The 23938-nt window shown below is 37.8% G+C and overlaps 1 protein-coding gene across 1 annotated transcript in view; it reads left to right on the plus strand.

The window, feature by feature from the left end:
• lrrc45 (leucine rich repeat containing 45) overlaps window positions 1–23938 on the plus strand; it is a 74841-nt gene that overhangs the window by 26114 nt on the left and 24789 nt on the right. Inside the window, exons 8-13 of the mRNA XM_060844515.1 lie at window positions 4577–4635; window positions 5569–5646; window positions 7396–7531; window positions 9110–9187; window positions 11163–11274; window positions 17833–17903. Of these exons, the coding sequence (XP_060700498.1) occupies window positions 4577–4635; window positions 5569–5646; window positions 7396–7531; window positions 9110–9187; window positions 11163–11274; window positions 17833–17903 (534 nt within the window). The remainder of the gene's footprint in view (window positions 1–4576; window positions 4636–5568; window positions 5647–7395; window positions 7532–9109; window positions 9188–11162; window positions 11275–17832; window positions 17904–23938) is intronic.

The raw sequence follows: 23938 nt of genomic DNA on the forward strand, positions 1-23938 counted from the left end.
GTCTATCGAATAAATGTTCAAACTTCTAACTGATTTTGATGGATGTGAAGAAACTGTTTATTTCTACTGGCAGATAGATTCATAGAATCTACCAGCATCATGAGTGAGCTACTATTTATGGGCGGCATTGTGGCACTGTGGTTAGTATTGCTGCATCACAGTGCCAGAGACCAGGATTCAATTCCCGCCTCAGGCGACTCTGTGTGGAGTTTGCACATTCTCCCCGTGTCTGCGTGGGTTTCCTCCGGGTGCTCCGGTTTCCTCCCACAATCCAAAAATGTGCAGGTTAGGTGAATTGGCCACACTAAATTGCCCCTAGTGTTAGGTGAAGGGGTAAATATAGGGGAATGCGTCTGGGTGCGTTGCGCTTTGGCGGGTCGGTGTGGACTTGTTGGGCCGAAGGGCCTGTTTCCATACTGTAAGTAATCTAAAGTAATTACTATGGTGCATATAGGGGGCATTTAGCCCATTAAGTCTGCACTGACCCCCCTTAAGAGCATCCCACCCAGAACATTCCCATCCCTGTACCCTGCATTTACCATGTCTAATCCACCTAGTTTACACAACCCTAAACCTGATGGGGAATTTAGCATGGCCAATCCATCTAACCTGCACATCTTTGGATTGTGGGAGGAAACCAGAGCACCTGGCAGAAACCCATGCAGACTGCTAACCAAAACATACCAATTTTAAATGATCAGAAAAATCCAAAATGTTTAGTGTTATGATTTAAAATGTATTGCCTGAATTGTTGGTGAACCTATATATAATAATTTTTGAAGGGGTATTTAATATCAAATCATAAAGGAGGAATCTGCAGGTTTTGGAGAAAAAGCAGTTTGAAATCACAGGTACAGATACCCCTCTTGTCCATGATTTTGTATATCATAGGAAAAGCATCTCTTGTGTTTTAATTTGAACCTTCTCCTGGTCTGAACATTTACATTTTAAAATCTGCATCCAGTTAATATGAACAAACCTGAATTGTTGTAAATTAAAATCTTCTTTCAAGTTACTTGTATAAAGGGCATTTGGAATTAAAACCCTATTAAAAACTCTATTGTGCAATTTGAAAGAATTGTAAAACTTATTGATTGGACTATAAATTGTGCTCTGATTGAAATTACATCCTATCACTCCAATCTGCACAATACCAGTGCATATTTGACTATAATTATCTCCTGTCAAGTACATACTAATTATTTGTGGTTGTGTGTGAGTAATGATTATAATTCTAACCAAGTATCAAGTTCCCTTTTTTAAATTCAAACCCCTGTTATTAGCATATCAGAGCGATTACCTCTGAACCTTACTGGGGTGGCAAGATTTTTTTTTGTTATATATGTACCCTGCATTTTGTTGAATATGTACTATTTAAGTAGTTGGTAGAATGAAGATTGAACAATATTTTTCCTTCTTTTGGGACTGTGGAACAAACTTTTTGTAATGTTTCTGCATTGACTCCCCGAAGAGCATCCCGCCCAGAACCTTCCCATCCCCATACCCCGTATTTACCGTGTCTAATCCACCTAGTTTACACAACCCTGGACATTTGATTTCAATGACTATTAGTTGATACATAATTACTACCTGTGTCCAATCCTTGACAATGGGGTTTTTCCCTGTTCCATTTTGCATCTGCTTCGCTGCTCCCCCCCCCCCCCCCACCTCAATCTCCCACATATTTTGTCAAATAGCAGCCTTGGTCATTCACAGCTCCTAATCTCCCTATCTCTCTATGCACTGTCACTATCACCTACTTATTGCTACTTTTGCTTCTGGAGCCATGACTCACCTTCTCTCAGCCGAGTATAAATACCTCCCTATTTCTCCCCTTTTTTTAACTTTGACAAAGTGTCAGTTCGACTCTTTTCTCTCCTTACAGATGCTGCCAGACCTGCTGAGATTTTCCAACATTTTCTCTTTTAGCTTTTGAGCATATCTGGTTTACACCTTAAACAAACTGTGTTTTTTGGATGTTAATTTGTGCAATATTCAGTTTCTAGGATCTGGATTTTCAAATATCAGAGTCAACGTTCTATACATGGTCAATTATTGAGAAATTAAATTGATCATGAAAAATGAGCTCTGGGTTTTCCTGATGGGATCATTAAGAGTACATCTGGCGCTGAATAATAACTGTTCAAGGAAAAGAAATGGGTTTGTTTGTAGAATTTTTGGATAGTTTAGAAACTACAATTTAATTTATTAATTGTACTCTGCAAGAACTTGAAATTGCTGTCTTTGGATAATTTTAATTCTTGTTTCCATTGAAAATCAGGAACAGCCTTTGATATGACCTATAAATGAAATTAATTAATGGATTGCATGGTTTGAATTTATTGGTGGCTCAATTTCATAAGTTGCACTTTACAATTTTATTTTGCAAGTGCTGATAATGTGCAGATTATGTAATGGTAATAGAAATCACAAAGTAGATTGATTGGCCTTCTTCATCATATCTTGAGCCAAGCAACTGTGCCATCAGCTGGCTAGGCCACGACCAATGGAATTTTCTCTCTTGACTTCTGGTCTTGAAAGACCATTAGACATAGGAGTGGAAGTAAGGCCATTCGGCTCATCGAGTCCACTCCGCCATTCAATCATGGCTGATGGGCATTTCAACTCCACTTACCAACATTCTCCCCGTAGCCCTTAATTCCTCATGACATCAAGAATCTATCAATCTCTGCCTTGAAGACACTTAGCGTCCCGGCCTCCACTGCACTTTGCGGCAATGAATTTCACAGGCCCACCAGTCTTTGGCTGAAGAAATGTCTCCGCATTTCTGTTCTGAATTGACCCCCTCTAATTTTTAGGCTGTGTCCATGGGTCCTAGTCTCCTCGCCTAACAGAAACAATTTCCTAGCGTCCACCCTTTCCAAGCCATGTATTATCTTGTACGTTTCTATTAAGTCCCCCCTCAATCTTCTAAACTCCAATGAATACAATCCCAGGGTCCTCAGCCGTTCCTCGTATGTTAAACCAACCATTCCAGGGATCATCCGTGTGAATCTCCGCTGGACACGTTCCAGTGCCAGTATGTCCTTCCTGAGGTGTGGGGATCAAAACTGGACACAGTACTCCAAATGGAGCATAACCAAAGCTTTATAAAGTCTCAGTAGCACAACGGTGCTTTTATATTCCAACCCTCTTGAGATAAATGACAACATTGCATTCGCTTTCTTAATCACGGACTCAATCTGCATGTTTACCTTTAGAGAATCCTCGACTTGCACTCCCAGATCCCTTTGTACTTTGGCCGAACGAATTTTCTCACCGTTTAGAAAGTAGTCTATGCTTTTATTCTTTTTTCCAAAGTGCAAGACCTCGCATTTGCTCACGTTGAATTCCATCAACCATTTCCTGGACCACTCTCCCAAACTGTCTAGATCCTTCTGCAGCCTCCCCACTTCCTCAGTACTACCTGCCTGTCCAACTAACTTCGTATCATCGGCAAATTTCGCTAGAATGCCCCCAGTCCCTTCATCCAGATCATTAGTATATAATGTGAACAGTTGCAGCCCTAACATTGAACCCTGCGGGACACCGCTTGTCACCGGCTGCCATTCCGAAAAAGAACCCCTTTAAACTTTGCCAAAGATGCAAGTTTTTCTAACCTAATATCTTATGTGGCTTGATGTTCAATATTGTTTGACAACACTGTGAACAAAGGCTGTATGAATACAAGTTGTTGATGATTGAAAATCTTGTCTTCCACAACCTATGAGATTTGTCTGCAGTTATTTGAATCATTTTCATAGAGTACTTGTCACCCATTTATTAATGGGGATACTACTACACTCTTAAATAAGCATTAATATGCAACAAAGTATAATTTTTCTATCTTTTGTCAATTTGAATGTGCCCTCTCAGATTCTGCAACCATTTCCTGCCACCATCTTTGCTACATTTTGGAACTGGAGCACTTTACTTTGGGCTTCTGAATTCAAAATCTATCCCTTCACTGCCCCTTTCAATTGTTGCTCCTATTACAGCATAAACTGCTCTCAAGTGTCTGTCCTTTTACAAAGGTCATCAATCTTTCCACTGTGAATGTCTTCACTTTCAGACCTTTCCTTTGGAAGGTTGTTAAATGGTTTCTGAAAGTAAAGGCCTGTTGTTTCATAGGGCTTCTGTAGTTCCTCATGTAAAGATTTAGACTTTTTGTATGTGCCTCTATTCCATATTTGCAGGCTGCTTTTTTTCTATTCCTACGTAGCTAGTGGAAAGCAAGAAAAAAGCCCATGCCTTATTTTAGAGTTTAACCTTTTGAGCTCTGATAATATTTATGGACTAATATCAATATTTGATGGAAATACAAGCTCACATTATTTCATATCCTATTGTTTTCAAATTTCTTTTTGAAATTTACTAATAGGCCCTGTATTTTCTATTACTGCATAGGTGAAAATATTTTTAAAGCTGCAATCAATACTTATTCATTGAAGTATTTATATTTGTAAACTTAAACATTTTATAACATTTCAGTTTTTCATGAACTTGAGCATTTTCTGAGTAATTACTTCTTTAGCATTGTAATTGCTGCTCAATTCTACCTCTAATTCGTTTGTAGTTCCTGAATATGATGGGCGTAATTGATCAACAAAAGGAGGAATTGACACGAAGCTGTAGGTCAGTGAACTCTTTTCTATGTGTGATGTTATTTCATAGGATTTATTCAAATTAGGCTTTAACTTCACTCTCCTATTCTTGTATAGATCTTAGTCAGCATTCTGTGCACAAGAGGGAAAAATGAAAAACTGAAAATAAAATGGCTTTGTACTTTCTTAAATGGTCAAAAATATCTGATTTTTTAAGGAACTTGCTTGGGGTGGTGGTGGGAGGGAGATGGGGCAGGTTGCAGTTCTTTTTCAGTTGACTGTTAATCTGTATTCAGAACAACAGTAAAGGTAAAATCAACATAGTCTTACTGGACAATCGAGTTGCACACTCATTGGAGACAAATGACTGTTGGTTGTTTAATCCTGAGGATCGCAACTCCTCAGGACAGGGGAGAGTTTAAGAAGGAGAGTCATTCATGGAATAGTTACAGCACTGGCCATTTAGCGCCAGATCTTTCCATCCTCGGATCATATAGTCCCACTTCCCTATCTGTTCCATAACCCTGCAATTTTTTTTCTCTTCAGGTGCTTATCATACTCTCTTTTGAAGTTGGATCAGTCTCAGTCATAGTCTCAGGCAGTGCCTTGCAGATCTTAACCACTCACTGTGTGTTTTTAAATAAAAGATTTTCATCATGTAATAAAACTAAAGGTAGACTAACGTAATGCATTGCCAATACCCACATATGACAATTAAAGAAAAGTTTATTTTATTGTTTGTGTTTTTCTGTGGAGGAAATTGACTTACAGTGCAGGAGTAAAATAGTCTTGCCTTTTAAACTAAGTCAATAACAGCCATTCTGTGTCCAATTTTAGTAAAATTTTAATTCCTGTCTTTCAACAAATTTACAATAATTTGGCTACCTCTAAAGAGAAATTGCTATCTGCTGCTGATATTTGGTTGATGATTTTTAATGTAATTTTAATAACCTTTTCACTTTAGGACTGCTGCAATGCAAGTTGGACAGCTACAGGAAGCACTAGCTGAGAAGAGTTCTATCATCAATTCTTTGCGAGCAAAGTAAGATTTCTTTTGTCGATAAGTGCTCTAGTGTTTGAATATACTGCAGTCCACTTGCAGACATGTTTTCCAAATTTGCTTGAAGCATGCAGCATAAGTTTGTGTCAATCCAGTTGATATTGGACAGAATCATTTGCAGTTATCTTATATTCATTGTTCATATTCTGTTCACTTCTACACTGGAAAGACTAAGTATAGATTAGGTGACTGCAGAATATCTCTATTTTGACTCAGTGTGACCTTGGAAAGACTGCCGTTTTTCAGTTAAATTTTTTGTTCCTTTTGCAGTCTATTTTGACAACAGGCCATTTGTTTGAATCACTGCAATGGTTCTCCTGTTTAAGATTAATGTTTAACATGCTTTGTATAACTTGAAGTACAAAACTTCTACTATTCCTGATTTATAGAATAGTAGTGTCATAATCACACAGTATGGAAACATTCCTGTTCATGTACCTGTCCAAATGTCTCTTAAATGTTGTAATTATAACTGCCTCTACCACTTACCCTGACAGTTCATTCAATAACAGACCATCCTCTGTGTGAAAAAAGTTGCCCCTCCATCCTTTTTAAATCTTTACCCTCTCATCTTAAACCTATACCCCCTAGTTTTGACTCTTCTACTCTTGGAAAATGACATTGGCTAATCACCCTGTGTTTACCCTTCATGATTTTATAAACCTCTTTAAGGTCACCCCTATTCCTCTGCCGCTGCAGGGAAAAAAAGCCCAAGCCTATCCAGTCTCTCCTTATATCTCAAACCTTCCAGTCCCAGCGACATTAATGATTATTTGTACCCCTTCTGGTTAACAACATCCTTCCTCTCATAGGTTGTTTGTCTTCTGGAGTGATTCATGCTGAGAAATTAAAAATAACTCCCTAGTTATTTGTCAGAAATTTGGTTAGACTAATTATTTTCTCCAGTAAATGAACCAAGATGTATAATTTTGCCAGTGTGATTTCATGGCTTTGTAAGCCATCTACTTGAATGCAAGATTTTGCTTTTTCTCTCCAAATATAACTAGCTTGTGCCTTTGCTTCTGTAGTGGATTGGACTTTTGAGAAAATATTTGGAATGAGTAAAGTTGATTCTGACCATCAAATGTCATTCTTTACATTTATTATTTTTATCATGCACAATTTATTTTGCATTACTTAATTGTTATGCTTCAGTCTCACTTATTATTTGAGCATAAAGGACTTTTTTCACTAATTTCCATTTGTGCCTTCTATTCAAAAGCTATACTGTTTATATGAAGTTGTAATCCTGGAGTATTTTATATGATTTTACACTTGAAAGCCCCTTTTCTTCGTCTATCCCATTTACTTCAGCTTTACAATTGTTAAAATGTTTAAATCTTTCTTCACAGTTTATTCTTTTGAGCGTGTGATCAATTTTGTTGCTGTATTCTATACTCATTTTTTTCATATACATATGACAAAGCATAGCACCCTAAATATGTTCTTCCTACATATCCTAGGATTCTTCTGGAAAGTTTGGTTTGTTCTAATATAAGTGCAGTGAAATTGAGATGTTGTTACTGCAGCTAGAAGACTTTCTATTGTTAATTAGATTTCATTCATTGTATACATATCTGTTACAGTTTTAAAGTGTGTAATGTTTAAGTGTAACAGTGCAAATTTTTAAAATTTGCTTTGTATCTCTAGTTGCTTAACCAGTATAAATCAATTTGTCGTGTTTTGTTTTATTACTGTCTTAACCAGATTTTCCATTTTATTCTGTTTTAGAGTGCAAATGACGGATGCTGCTTTAACATTATCCGAACAAAAGTCAAATAACCTGAAAGAGCTTCTAGAGAAGACAAAATTAGAAAAAATTGCATTAAAAGAGAAACATTCAAAGGAGCTTAAGAGTGAGCAAGAGGTAATAATGGTGCCTATAGAAAACATTCAGAGAGAAATTGTAAGATTGGAGCCTTTGGGGATGTGGTTATCTTCAGGTAATTGGCCAGCAGGTGATATGCATGGAATAAGATGAGCAATTGGTTTCATTGGCAGGAGTCTTGTGGTGCAATGATGGTCTCCCTACCTCTGAGCCAGGAGACCTGGGCTCAGGTCCCACCTGCTCTAGAGGCTTGTAATAACACCTCTGAATTGATTTATTAGAAAAAAAATTGAAATTAGTTTAATTGTCCTGTAAAACTTTAAACAATACGATACAATTTTTTGTATGAAATAACTTGCAGGTTTTGAAGTGTGAATATTCAAATCGATCAATTGGCCACTTCAGCCATTATTATCTAGTAATTCTTAAAATGGATGAGTTCCAATTCCACATTTGTCTTTCAGTGAAATGTTTAATGCGGCATTCCACCTTTTTACTTAAACACTGACGCAGAGTTTTGCTCTGCACTGGTAGTGTCCCTACCTCTGGGCTAGAAGGTGTAAATTTAAAGCCCTCTTTGGGATGTAATGGCGACAGAGGTGTGCCCGAATGCATTGAAACAGTTGGAAAAAAGACATGTAATTGAAAAGGAAACATTCTAAGGGAAATACTGAAAGAACAGACAAGTTGAATTAATTGGATAGCACTTTCATAGGAACAAACTGGCATGATAGCCTGAATTGCCTCCTCTTATGCTCTACTTCTAACACAAAATAAGCCTGATCACAGTGACCTGAAACTTTAATGTTTGAGAGCATAGGTGTTTTATTGTTCTAAAACTTTAGACAGAATGCAGTGGAAAAATTGTGATATTGGCACATGGTATGTGTATCAATTAAATGCTTGCATTTCAAATCAGATTATGGACACTGCATCGCTTACTATAACTTTTCCACCTGAACAGTACATTAGATTCATTTTGTGTTTTTAATTGAACATTTTTATGCATTGGATCACTATTAATTGGCACAACTGTAAATTCAAATCATTTGGAGGGAGCAAATTTGAAGGTTTCTAGCAGGCAAAAACATCCCAAAGATTGTGATGTAGGCAGTGGTTCCTGCAGCTGCTGCTACAGATGACATTTTCAAGTGCTATAACGTGTGTTTCATTAACACAAATTCACTGTCATACTTTTGAAAAATTGGGGACGCTGTTTCTAAAGTGCAGACTTTTAAAATGTGTATTGGTAATAATGCAATTCCAGTCCCATTAGTTTAAATGGTGCTGCTATTGCGCGATTTTTGTATAGCACGAGATTGCACAAGAACGGAACAATCGTGTTATAGCAGAACCGACTGTACTGAAAATATGCAGCTGGAACACTTGTCTGTTTCATGCTACAGAGTACATTAAATTTACTGAACAGGTCCGAGGCATCTTTGATGTACACGGTGTGTATTGAGTGTGTACTGAACATTAAAAAGCCTAATCTGTGTTTTTTAAAGGAACCACTACTAATCTCTCAAAAAATGTATCAGAAAGTGGCATAATTAATTCTTGACCTTTCATCCTAACCAAAACTTGTACTATAAAGATATTTGTTTTCCCCATCAGGATGCATGTAGTCGAGAGGTAAAGTTGACTAGGGAGTTAAATGCTGCAAATGGAAAAAACATGGAACTCACAAACAAGGTAAATATCGTTTCTCCATCAGATTATCTACAGGTATTAGAAATTAATTAAGTTTGCATATTGGCTGTGTTATGAAATAGATCTGTTTGGCTAGGATGTTCTTGTAGGCAAATCAAAATGCTGTTTTCGTAATTTGAGACATATTAGCAACTGTTACTGTGCAAAACCTGCGGAATATATAAAACCATAAACATTTTTCTCACCACTACCACCACAAGCGGTAAATGCTGGCAATGGCCACGTTGTCATCAACAAATAAATTTTTAAAGTACCTCCACCTGAAATATTTGGTTGCATTAAATTATATTGGATCTAGAATTTTTGAAGCTTGCACTTTATTACGTAAATTACATGTATGTTTACTCAGATAAAACCTTTTCCAGGCCCTCAAACTTGTCCTGCAATGTTCAAAAGGGAATCATGATTTGGACAACCACCTGATGAAGGGTGGAGTATTCTGAAAGTTAGTGCTTCCCAATTAAGCCTGGTGGACTAAAACCTGGTGTAGTGTGATTTTTAACTGCAAAAGGGAAAGTGTGGATTTTGGAAAGTGTCCCAGAGTATCTAAGGAATCAAATACATTTTGAGCTAGTTATTGATACTGCAAGCTGTAGTTACTTTTTCCAATTTAGATTCAGTGGGTAATGGAATAGGTGATGAAACAACATGGGATCAGAACTGGAAAAATATGATTTAGGATTGTTTGTTTGCTTGGTGAGTACACCAAAATATTAATTTGGAACAAATGGCCAATGTGGAAGTAATTATACTTTTTGTATATCTATTTGTTTTCTATTAAGTTTTCAAGTTACAGAGTCACAGAAGACCCCAACACAGAAAAAGACCCTTATGCCCTGTGATTCTGTGCCAGTCAAAAACAAGCACCTAACGATTTTCCAGCCCTTATCCCATAGCCTTGTATGCCTTGGCATTGCATATTCATTTCTAAGTTTTAAAATGACATGAGGGTTTTTGCCACTACCACAATTACAGACAGTGAATTCCAAATTCCCACCTCCGGGATGAAATAAAAGTTCCTTTCAACCCCTCCAAACATCTTACCTTAAATCTGTGCCTCGGTCATTGATCTCTCCACCATACAGAAAAGTTCCTTCTTGTCTACCCTATCTATGCCCCTCATAATTTTATAATTCTCAATCATTATCTGCCCCCTCCAGTCTCCTCTGTTTTAAAAACAACTCCAGGTGTTTTAAACTACTTGGTAAATGTCTGTATATGGTTGATAGGGAAAGACAACGATATGTGTTATCTGAATTTTGTTTCTTTGGTGTGTGTCCATGAGTTGCTGGACACTTTTGCTTTCTGTCTTGATTTCATGCTTTTTTAATTGAATTTAATCTAACAAGCTAATTTTGAAACTTTTGGGACATGCTAATTATCCCCATAAATTACATTTCTGTAATCCACGGGATCTCTTTCACTTTTTTCCTTCATTCTCACCCTCTAATCTGAAATGCCATAAACAAAAAGTCAATGCTTTACCTTAACTTCATTGATTTGGAATCTCTTTTAATCTTTTGAGATTGGCATTTCCTAAATAATGTTTGTTGTGACTTCATACTAAGGATATAAAACTTTCCAAAAGCAATTGCATTGTATACAAAGATCTTTGACGAAGAAAAATACACCAATTGTCTGTATGTAAAACTAAATTATTATTTTGCTTCAGTCATCTAATTTATACTTATCAAAACTAATTCTTCTAAACAAGATATGGAGATGCTGGTGTTGGACTAGGGTGAACAAAGTTAAAAAAAATCACACAACACCAGGTTATGGTGCAACATGTTTATTTGGAAGTACTAGCTAATGCTTCCAAATAAATCTGTTGGACTATAACCTTCTTCTACACAATGTAGCAGAGCAATGATGGTGCATAGTCTTCACCTACAATGTCATTCCACCAATTCCCTGAATTTAGAGTAGATGCTTATTTTGTATCTTTGTCAAACAGATCGATGAACTAGAGCGAAGGTGTAAAGTCCAGCATGATCAGATTTGCCACCTGAAACAAGAATTGGCCAATGTGACTGCTGAGATGAAGCAAAGAATAGTCCAGACTGAGGGTAATCTAACTTGAATTTTGTCAGATTAAATAATTGGAGAAGTTCTGATTGTCATTATAAAAGAGATAATGGTTACCCATGATCGTATACAATTTATATTGTGTTTCAAGTTTGTAAGGCAAATGTATAAGAAAACATCTTCATGGTACAAGATAAAAATAGGCACATATTGAAAATTCCTTTGGGGCCTATCAATAATTCAGTGAATCCAATGAAGCACAGATCTATCTCAGCACCTAGCTTAAAGCTTCCAGCAATGTTTTCCTCTTTTTTTTATTTGTAAAAGGAAACTTTCATAACTGAATTTAAAATAATACAGACAGCTATTTGTTCTCTAAACTTACCAATTACTGATCTGATATAATTCAATATTTTCTGTGATCTAAATTTGCTTTAAACTTAATATGAAACATTCTAAGACCTTCTCTGATGTTAGTAATTGTCACATCCTCTGTCAGTGTTAGAAATGCAAGTTCCTTTCAGAGTCATTGTTTTCTAATCAACCTGTTCATAAGTATTATTATACACAAGTGGATCAGATGGGACTTGAACACAGGCCTCCTGGATCAGAGGTAGGGACCCTACTATTACATCACAAGAGGGTTAACCACTTCAGCGTTAGAGAACAAGTGATGCTAATATTTTATTGTGGTAGAGTGACAGTGTCCCTACCTCTAAGCCATGTGGTCTGTGTTCAAATCCCTCTTTTTCCAGAGGTATATAATAATAACTGTGAGCAGTTTGATGAGAAATATCTCCTCATGCAGTGGTAGTGACACTCTCTCAGAGCCAGGAGGGAATGGCTCAATCAAAATGGAACTGGAAGGGGAAATAATTCCAATTCACTTGTTCATTTTCTGACTGACCTGTTCAGAGTTTTTATTACACATCTCTGGAGCAGGTGGGACTTGAATTCTATCCCATTAGTTATGTTGTGTGGCTGATTGGGTGGCAGTTTAACTTTTAACGGAAGAACTTAGTTCTTCTTAACTGCCTTCCTCTTTTGTGACTGTATTCTTGTACGGGTGTCCTTCAGGAGCATATGTTGTTCACCAATAGCCTTTATGCTTTTAGTGAAAAGTGAACACTGTGGGGCTGGTTGGCATTATTTCCACCTTCCAGTTCCATTCAGCCCTCTCTCTTTCTCTGTCCCTATTCTTGTTGCAGTGCCCAGATGGGCAGTGTTTGTAAGTTTAATTCATCAAACAGGTAATTTGAAGGTGTGTGACAAAAAAAAACTTGGTTTTAATGAAGTTCTTGTGATGCAATGGCTATGCCCCTAGCTCTGAGCCAGAAGTCCCACCTATACCAGAGGCGTGTCAATATATATCTAAACGGGTTTATTAAAATAACCAGAATTGGATTCTTTGAAAGAGTGAGTGATTTAGTGGTGGATTATTTATGTTTAAAAAAAAATTCGGCATTGCCTTTGGTTGGAAAGGGGAAAAAAAGAGGGAGGTGAAAACTGGTGTTTGTGTTAAACTATAGGTTTACAATAAAACCATTGTAAATCTCTGGAAGTCTTTTGTTGCCTGATTCGACACATGAATATCAGTCTGTTCAGCATCTGCGCATGAAATAATTGCTATTCTTGGGATGCACTTTAATATCTTGCATTTAATGATCCTTTTTTAAATTTGTCCCCATTTTAAAAACTAATTTGTGGAAGAATGAAAACCAGCAGTATGCAATGCTCAATTTTTATTCTAATTTGAGTCTAAATGTGTCAATCCTGTAGGAACTTTTATCCAAATCATTTCCCAAACTGTTGCCCAACAACTCATCAGATATATATACATATTCTACTCCTGCGTATTTTTCACAAGAAAGATGTGACACAAAAGTCCAGCGAAATGGCTGACATCAAGTAGCTTGTAAATATTAGGTCAACGAATAAAACCATCTCAGCTTTGATAGATTGGTATACTTTCAGAATTTAAACTGAGAGTCGTTACATAAAATCATTTTTCAATGTAGATAAGACTGCCCATGTTCACAAGTGAAGCAAGCATATTATGGACACAATTCAATCCTTCTACCTTGCTCTAAGAGTCTGTGAATTATTGGAAAATATTATTCAATGTGCAAAACAAAAATATGTATAAATGATGCACTATATTTCAGACAACTATATTTTCTTCATTCAGATTCTGCAGTAATTTTATATGTTCTGATTTTTAAAAAAGTATTTATGTAGTGTAGCCATAAAATAACAATGAAAGAAAATCTAATTTTCATACCTGAGTAGTCCAGTAACAAGAAGAGTAGATTAGATTAAAACTGAAAGAATATGATATAAATGACAACAACAGTTATTCAAGTTTACTAATTTCTACTTCTAAGGTCTACTTGTCCAATTGCTTAACAACCTAACAATGGATATATAGCAGTCTTAATGATGGTATCCATGCTATTGAATTTCCTGGATTAAAAATGCAGGAAACAATGGCGTAAAGCTATTTGGATCAGCATATCAGGAGATGATTTTAAAATTCCTTTCCCATTCTCTAACATTTATTATGCCATGTATTACTTCCTAACAGTCATTTGACTGATAGTTATCATCTTAGTAGATTCTTACTCTGGGATTGTTTCAGCTTATGAGTACTTACTGATTAACATGCTGTTCTTCTAGGGAAAGAAGCCTTTACCATTAATCTCCACCAAGTCCCCCATTCAAAGATATGGCATGATTAGATACAGAGCATTCTTTACTTTGAAATTACCAAATAGTAAATAGTGGCTTTTGAACTGTTACAGAACTGTTGAGACTCTGCAATATTTATTTAATATAACACCCTTTTAAAACCATCAGTGAACAAATATGGGCAGTCTAGTTTGAATTCATACTTGGCTCCTTATGATGAAGCAACTGTGTCTTAGAGTAATAATTTTAAATGAACCCAGCTGGATTGTTAATGAACACTGTACCACAGGTTATACCTAGCACAGTGAAATTTAGTTTTACTTCATTAAAAATGGTCATAATTTTAGTTGATGAAAAGGGATACAAAATTATGTTAAAGGTTATTGCAAATAAAACAGTAGATTGACTTTATTTCCTTCATTAAATATGATGCTTCAGAATTGATTAACAGTGTTGAGTATGTTTGGAAAAAAACTTATGATTAAGTAGCTGCCTGAAGCACCAGAAGAAAACCTCAGTTAAACAATGTGGAAGGTACCTCTGAATTAATGAGCTTGATAAGATTGAAGTGACTGTATAACAGTTTTCACAGTAATGAGGATGGTCCCTTTCAAAACTCCCCAAAACTCTTTCCCTAGAAGAACAGCATGTTAATCAGTAGCTACTCAAACCAGATGAAGCAGTGAATAAAAAATAATTTTAAGTAGAACTGCCTAAATGTAAAGGATTGGAGTGCCAAGACATGTGAATTATTTGTGATCCAGTGGGCTTCAGTGGAACATGGTTATCAATGTGTATCTCCACAAATTCACTTGCAGGATTGAGGGTCTGGAAAGAAGCATCCAAATAGATGCCACTGACCAATTCCAAGATTTACAATTATACTGATTCCAGATTAGGAATTGGATGGGTCAGGGATTGGTAGTTTGGAGGTGAGAGTCTCATGCTAATATGAAGTTGTGAGAAATGAGTAAAGTGTGTACATCAGAATTCAGTTCAGACTATGGATGTAACAAGTCAAAAAGTGTGGCACTGGAAATGCACAGCAGGTCAGACAGCATCCAAGGATCAGGAGAATCAACGTTTTGAGCATAAGCCCTTCATCAGGAATGTATGCTGGAAATTTCGATTTGCTGCCTCAGATGCTGCCTGACCTGCTGTGCTTTTCCAGCAACACACTTTTTGACTTTGATCTCCAGCATCTGCTGTCCTCACTTTTCCCTATGGATGTAACAATATCAAGTTGTGATTCAGATTGGAGTCAGAATGAGTTCTAAGAGTCTGGGGAGCATGAGGTCAATGAGTTGAAACCAAACTTGTTTCTAAGATGGTGGCAGCATGCGGATGATTCCTATCCAACTCTCAGGTTCGTAGGTATTACAAATTTGGTCGTTTTGGAATTATTGCCATTTGGAAAGGCTATTGGTAAATGAAACATTTAGACCAGAGAAAAGAAAGTAACCAGTAGGATAAAAAGCAAGGTAGACAAATTATTGCAGTATAATTCTATTAGAATTAGCTTTATTATCACATGCACTCGCACGAGTACAGTGAAAAGTCTAACGGTCACCACTTATGGCACCATTTTACCTAGGTACAGATCCTTAAGTACAAATTCTTAGGAAACCAATTTAGAAAAATAAAAAAAGTACAGCATTACAAACCTTCGTGCCATCTTGGATATAAAAGTACAAAATCATAGGAATAAATTAGAAAAATAAAGAAAGTTCAGAATAACAGTCCTTCCAACCAGACTGCACTAGCACTTAGCCTCCAGACAATGCCAGGCTTCATCTCGAGGCTGGAAGTTTTTGCTGAGGCTGGGAGTCTGCTCTGCTGTCATCTCAAGGCTGGGAGTCCATGATGACTTAACTTGAGGCTCAAGGGTGGGAAGTAAAAATAAAGAAAGAGAAAAAAAATACAAAAATAAAATAAAATAAACAGATGGAGCAGAAGAACTCAGCAGAGAAGCCTTATTCCATCACCATCTTAGAATGTGCCAGTTAGCCACAGTAAAAGACTAGACTAAATATGCTGATGATTACAGGAGAATTTGAATCATCTGAATTCAAAACCTCTCTTGCATAAATTCTAAGTTCGCAGAAATCTTCTTCAAAATTTGAAAATATTATAGAGTTGGGAGTTCAGAGGTGAAACAAATGGCTGCTCAGTGACTTTATCATTTATTCCTGATGAAGGGCTTTTGTCCGAAACGTCGATTTCGCTGCTTGTTGGATGCTGCCTGAACTGCTGTGCTCTTCCAGCACCACTGATCTAGAATCTGGTTTCCAGCATCTGCAGTCATTGTTTTTACCCTCTGAAACCAATGAATGATCCAAAATGTTCTCAACACTGAAAATACAAAAGGACTTGAATTTTTTTAAGGAGAAATAATGATGAGATATTGAAGCCTTTGACAAAACCAATAAGGAATGATTATTAAGAACGTTTTCATCTGGGTACGTTCTTGAAGAATTTACAGGAATCATTATTGTCCTATTTGCTATCATTGTTCAGACCGTTGAGTATTGAAGTTGTGATGTCAGATTGAGGTTGTACAGAATGTTGGTGAGGCTACTTTTGGAGTACAGTGTATAGTTCTGATCGCCAGCCTCTAGGAGGGATACAAAATAAATGGGAGAGGCTTCAGAAAAGATTGACCAGGATGTTGCTGGAAATGGAGTTGATGGTTGGGTCCGCATGTGGAATGAACTGCCAGAGGAAGTGCTCAATGCAGGTACAGTTCGAACATTTAAAAGACATTTGGATAGGTACATAAATATAATTGGTTCTAGTACAACATGATAGTTCAGTTTTCGTGCAACCTTGTGTTATAAGAAAGTTGTGTAAAATTAGCAGCACTATTTAAACAAATGGGCTAGAATTGTGTTATGAACAAAACATACTTTAAATATTTATGCTTTTGAAATAGAATCCCCAATTCATCAATTGTATCATAGCAAATTCGCATTAATGAAACTCACGTTAAAACAGAACAACCTGTAGAAAAGGTTTAGAAAGACATGAGCCAAATGCAGGCAAGTGGGACTAGTTTAGTTTCGGAAACTGGATGGCATCGACTAGTTGGACTGAAAGGTCTATTTCTGTGCTGGATGATTCTGAGACTATTAGCTGACTAGTTAGTATATTCTAACTTCAGAGTGCATTCAGTAAAGAACAATTTATCAGTATTAATGTACACAAGCAGGGAGCTGGGAGAACACAGCAAGCAAGGCAGCATCAGGAGGTCATTTCAGAAGTAACCTTTCTTCACGACTCATATTAGTATGCCATTCAGGTTTTGTATAATGCACCTCAAAGTGCGTTTTGAATGGAAGAATAATCACCATAATCTGCCATGTTGCCAGATGCTTTTAGTGCTTTTCTAGCTAATTCCCAGTGATTTTTCTCAATTTACAATTTTATGTTGTGACTACCTTTTCAAACATGTTCATTAAAATCTTTAAATATTCACATTCTTAAAATTTAACAGATTCAATACAGCATTTATCAATAATGTAGTTGGTCATTAGCTGTTCTGACAATTCGCTTGTGGGTGCAATTGTTTGTTCATTTGTAGTTTTTATGGTGAGGGTAAATGAAATCTCTCAACCAGAAATGGCAATGCAGCAAAGCTGGCTAAAGATGAAGAACGAGTTGAAATATATTAAACATAGTTTAGTGAAAGAATGGCAAATAGGTTTCTTATGAGCAGTTTAACCTCCAATCCATTGAAATCTATGTGAAATCCTTATTGAAGACAAAATGACATGAAATGCAATGACTAGCAAAATTAGACATTTTCAATGCACAGACTTAAATTTTGTTAAAATATGCTTATTTGTACAGACTGAAATCTTTATCATGTATTTCAAGTTAATTATTACCTTTTCCTTTCCTTGAACTGTCAGAGCGTCTTGAAGTTGAGAAGAAGAGATTTAAGCAAATACTGGATGATTCAGAAGCATTAAGAAAGAAGGAGGTAACCTGAATTCTGTTTTTCTGTTTAATGGTGCTTAGGAGACCTTGATGAATTGTATTAAACCCCAACATTTCCAGCACGATTTTTCTCATACAGCAGATGCAGCCAACATTTTCTTTCTACAGCCTGATTAAAAAGTTCAAATACATCAGTTTCTGTATTATACAGTGATGTTATACACTGTCAAATACTGCTGCAACATTAGCAATTAACAAGAAAATTAAATGCTAGATTTGAGAAAGTAGATTATGGGGCTTCTGCTGTGTACAAGATAATATTAGACTATATCAAAAATAAGATGGAGGTCAGGAGAAAATTCTAAATACAATGCTGGAAACATTTAATGGCATTTAGCATTTCTATTCCCTCATGGGACATGGGCATTGCTGGCTGGCCAGTATTTGTTGACCATCCCTAACTGCCCTTATGAAGATGGGGGTGAGCTGCCTTCTTGAATCACTGTAATCCGTGTGCTGCAGGTTGACCAACAATATCCTCGGGGAGGGAAGTCCAGCATTTTGACCCAGCGAAATGATCGAACGATGATATATTTCCAAGTCAGGATGGTTAGTGGCTTGGAGGGGATCTTGCAGTTCGTAGGGTTCACAGGTATTTGCTTCCCTTGCCCTTCAATAGGGAGGGGTCTTGGGTTTGGAAGATGCTGTCTAAGGATCTTGGCTGATCTTTATTGTAAGCTGAAAATGTGTTGCTGGAAAAGCGCAGCAGGTCAGGCAGCATCCAAGGAGCAGGAGAATCGATGTTTCGGGCATGAGCCCTTCTTCAGGAAAGGCTGACCATCTTTATTGTAACACGATTAAATGTTGAGTGTTGAGAGTTTTATTGGAGATGATTGTTGCCTGGCATTTGTATGGTGTGATTATTGCTTCCCACTTGCCAGCTGAAGTCAGGATATTATCCAGGTCTTCTTCCATTTGAACATTGTTTGCTTCAGTATCTGAGGAATCACAAATGGTGCTGAACATTGTGCAATCATTGGCGAATATTCCTACATCTCACCTTATGATGGGAGGGAAAGTTATTAATGAAGCATCTGAAGATGACAGTACCCTGAAGAACCCCTATAGACATGACCTGGAGCTGAGATGACTGACCTCCAACAGTCACAACCATCTTCCTCTATGCCAGATATGAGTCCAACTAATGGAGCATTGCCTTTTGATTCCAGTTTTGCTGGGGCTCCTTGATACTACACTCAGTTGAATTCAGCCGTGCTGTCAAGGGCTGTGACTCTCACCTCAATGAATTCAGCTCTTTTGTCCGTGTTTAAATCAAAAGCTGTGATTAGGTCAGGAGCTGTGTGGCCCTGGCAGAACCCAGCTGGGCATTGCTGAGTAGGTTGTTGCTAAGCAGATGCTGCATGATAGCACTGTTAATGACACCTTCCATCACTTTACTGATGATAAAAAGTAGACTGGTGGGGTGTTAATTGGTGTTAATCATCAGTAAAGTGATGGAAGCTGACATTAACAGTGCTATCAAGCAGCATCTGCTTAGGAACAACCTACTCAGTGATACCCAGTTTGGGTTCTGCCAGACCCACACAGCTCCTGACCTCATTACAGCTTTGGTTGAATCTGTCCTGTACTTTTGATATAGGACATACCCAGGCAATTTTATAAATTGTTGGATCGATGCCAGTGTTGGAACAGCTTGACTACGGGCACAAGTCTTCGGTACAATTGCTGGAATGTTGTCAAGGCCCATAGCCTTTGCATTATCCAGTGCCTCGAAAGCTTTCTTGATATCACATGGAGTGAACGAATTGGCTGAAAACTGGCATCTGTGATGTTGGGGGACACCTGGAGGAAGCCAAGGTGGATAATCCCCTTGGTACATCTGGCTGAAAATTGTTGTGAATGCTTCAGCCTCATCTTTTACACTGTTGTTGCAGCAAGGATGTGAATATTTGTGCAGCCTCCTCCTTCGGTGAATTATTTAATTGTCCACCAACTTTCACAATTGGATGTGGCAGGATGGAGAATTTAGATCTGATCTGTTGTTTGTGGCATAGTTTATTTCTATCTATTTCTTGTTGCTTTTTTGTTTGGTATACAAGTAATCCTGTTGCCACTTTATTGTTAGGTATGCCTGGTACTGCTCTTGACATGCCCTCCTGGACTCTACATTGAAACAGTACTGATCCCTTGCTTTGATGGTAATGTTTGAGTGAGGGATGTGCCGTATCATGAGATTATAGATTGTGTTATAGTATTAGAGTAGCATTGTGATTCAGTGATCGGTGGACTCACAGCTTCAGGGACTCTGGTTCGATTCCAGTCTCGGTCAATCGTCTTTTTTTTTAACAGATATTCTTATTAAAAAATCTTTTAAAATTTTCTTTTTTACAAAATTACAAAAATAATACAAACTAGTGTATTCCACTTTACAATATAATAACAACACCAGTATAAATTAAATTTAAAAAACTACTAATCTATTCTACAAACAACTAAAACATAAAACAGGATACCATATATTACTAACAGTAAACAACAAAGCAATTAAATAACTAGATATATGCTCAAAATAGATTTATATCAAGTCATAATAAAACCTGTATTTATACGGGATTCTTCCACCCAGGGGGCCCCCGAACCAGCCAGAACCATTACCACGGCTAAGCAAAAGCCCTGGACTATATAGCCGAAATATGTGTCGATGTAGTTCAAAAAGGGCTGCCACATTTTATAAAATAATTCAGTTTTTTTGATTCGCATATTCGTAAGGATGTCAAGTGAGATATATTCCATGACTATCCTGTGCCAGTTTAATAGTCCTAGGGGACCTTTGGATAACCAATTCACTAAAATATTTTTCCTCGCACAAAAGAAAAGAATAGTAAATAATTTCCTCCCGTATACCCGAGAGGGAAAATTTGGAGAGCCCAAAAGTAGGGACATTGGAACTGATCCAATCTCCGTACCCAAAATAAGGCATTCGCTACTCTGTCCTAATACCTACGGATCTTATGACATATCCATAGACAATGCGTGAAAGAGCCAACTTCAATTTTGCATTTAGGACACAATGGGGATGCTCCTACCTTGAACTTTGCGAGTTGTTCAGGTGCCATATGAGCCCTGTGAAGTATCTTTAATTGAGTAGCCTGAGTTCTGTTACAGATAGAGATCTTCCTGGCATTTTCCCAGACATCCTCCCACATTTCTAAAGAGATTTCCAACCATAATTCCAGGTTTTATATATCCGTTCCATATTCTTCAATACCTTATTGCATAATGAGTGATAAAGAGTAGTGACCGAGAGCGGCCCCATCGGGCAAAGCACTCTCCTTTCCCTATCCAATTTATAAGGATTGACTATCAGTGTGGTCTTCTTTTGTATAAAGTCTCATATTTGAAAATATCAAAAGAGATCCTTGCTAGGCAGTCCAAACTTCTAGCGCAGCTGCTCAAAGGACATCATGACCTCCCCATCGAACAGGTCTCCCAAACAGGAGATACCTCTGGACTCCCAAATTTTGAATGTAGCATTGGTCAGCCCTGGCCAGAATCCCGATGTTCCCACTATGGGGGAGATTTTTTCCTGTCATTCTGTCGCATTATCCTCAAGGCTTTGATTGTATTTAATGCAATAGGGTTTTTACAATAGTCCGTAATAATTCTCATCTTGTCCATAAATACAATGATGGTGGGAAATTTTGCTTGGGAGGCACCAATATCTAACCAGATTGATTGTGGGTCACAAGAGACCCAGTCAGCTACATAAGATAATAGGGAGCTCAATTGGTACCTCCTGAAATCTGGAAAGTCCAGTCTTCCCCTTACTTGTGGAAGCTGCAACTTTTCTAATTTGGGCAGCATGGTGGCTCAGTGGTTAGCACTGCTGCCTCACAGCACCAGGGTCCAAGCTTAGATTGCAGACTCGGGCAACTGTCTGTGTGGAGTTTGCACATTCTCCCTGTGTCTGCATGGGTTTCCTCTGGGTGCTCCAGTTTCCTCCCACAGTCCAAAGATGTGCAGGTCAGGTGAATTGGCCTTGCTAAATTGCCCAGAGTGCTAGCTGCATTAGTCAGAGGGAAATAAGTCTGGGTGGGTTACTCTTCGGAGGATCAGTGCGGACTCGTTGGGCCAAAGCGCCTATTTCTACACTATAGGGAATCTAATCTAATCTAAAAAATAAGGCACCGTCAATGATTCCAAATAAAAAAGCCGAGCCACCCATAAAGCTTATGCAACGCCTGTCTCGTCAACATTAAGGGGAGCATTCTGTTAGGATATAGAAGACGAGGTAGAATATTCATCTTAACTAAAGCTACTCTGCCTAGCCAGGATATTGGGAGATCTTTCCAGCTGACCAAATACTGGAGTAATAAAAATACTTAAGTACCTTCTAGTGACCACTGAAAGGGAAAACAAGATCTGTCCAGAAAATTGGATATCCTGGCAATGCCTCCCAACGGCATGGCCTCCAATTTACAAAATTGATTTTATAACCTGAAAACACACCAAATAGATTGACCTCTTGAATTAAGCGGGGCTCAGATGTCAAAGGATCACTTAAGAAAAGGAGGACACCATCCGCACAGAGTAATTTTGTGCTTGCCCGATCCAACCCTTGGAGCTGTTATATTAGGGTCAGTTCATATAGCTTCCACTAGTGGTTCAATCACTAGCGTGAATAATAATGGTGAGAGAGGACATCCCTGGCGACAGCCTCTGCCAACGCTAAAGCTATCCGAACTTAGACTGTTAGTGATCACCGCTGCTTTCAGATCATTATATAATACTGAAACCCATTTAGTACAGATCTCTCCAACACTGAACCATTCCAGCGTATAAAAAAGATATGGCCATTCTACCCAATCAAATGCCTTCTCTGCATCTAGAGAGACAACTAACCACAGTATTGCTCCCTACTGGCAGGCTTGTATCATATTTACGACCCTTCTAATATTATTAATTGACCTGCAACCCTTTATAAACCCTGTCTGGTCCTCTTTTATAATGAATGGTAAAACCCTCTCCAGTCTTAATGCTAACATTTTTGAGAGAATTTTAAAATCCACATTTAACAAGGATATGGGTCTATATGAAGAGCAATCTCCTGGGGCGTTCCCCTTCTTGAGAATGAGAGAAATATTTGCTTCTCTCAACGAAGGCTGGAGGCAGCCCTGACTGTTGTATATATTTATGAGTGGCCCGGCCAGTTTCCTATAAATTCTTTGTAAAACTCAGCCTGGAATCCTTCTGACCCAGCCACTCTGAAGCTGCCTTACTGCGTCCTGTACTTCCTGGGTTGTCAAGGGAGCATTCAAGAGCGACACTTGCTCCAAGGTTAGGCCCAGAAGGGCCAAATTTTTAAAGAAAGATTCCATCTTCCTAGTTCTATCCTCACAGTCCTGCGACTTATACAATTCAAAATAGAACTTTCTAAAGGCTTTCTAAAGATATTGATCTTTTTGCAATCACAAGTCAGCGTACCAGCACACTCTCTAATGGACATAATAGCTTGGAGAGCCGTTTTCTTTCTGGCAAGGTATGCTAGATACCTGCCAGGCTTGTCACCATATTCAAATAATCTCTGCTTTGCAAATAGTATTTCCCTCTGTGCTGTTTGGGTAAGTGCAGTATTCAAGGCTGCCCTAAGGGCTGTCATCCTGTGTAGCTTAGTAATGGGGGGGCCCATCAGCATACACAGTTTCAGCTGCTTTCAGGCAAGCCTCGAGCAGACGCTGTTGCTGTCCCTTTTGTCTTTTCCGGATCGCAGAATATGAGATGACCAAGCCTCCCACATCATCATAAGGTTACTGGCCGTACATGAGTTGATATCCCAGAAGGTTTTAAATTCCTGCGAAAAATACTTTATAAACTTGCTATCCTTAAATAAGAAAGGATCCATGCGCCAATGTCAGGGACCTATCCCATCATCACTAGTCTAATGTATACTGCGGCATGATCAGAAGTAGTTATATTACCTATTTTACAAGATAGTATCAAATTCAAAAGGGTTGAGAGGACAAAAAAAATATCAATTCTGGTATGGCACTTGTGTGG

The sequence above is a fragment of the Hemiscyllium ocellatum genome, chromosome 25, assembly GCF_020745735.1.
Source record: "Hemiscyllium ocellatum isolate sHemOce1 chromosome 25, sHemOce1.pat.X.cur, whole genome shotgun sequence".
In the NCBI taxonomy this organism is placed as follows: domain Eukaryota; kingdom Metazoa; phylum Chordata; class Chondrichthyes; order Orectolobiformes; family Hemiscylliidae; genus Hemiscyllium; species Hemiscyllium ocellatum.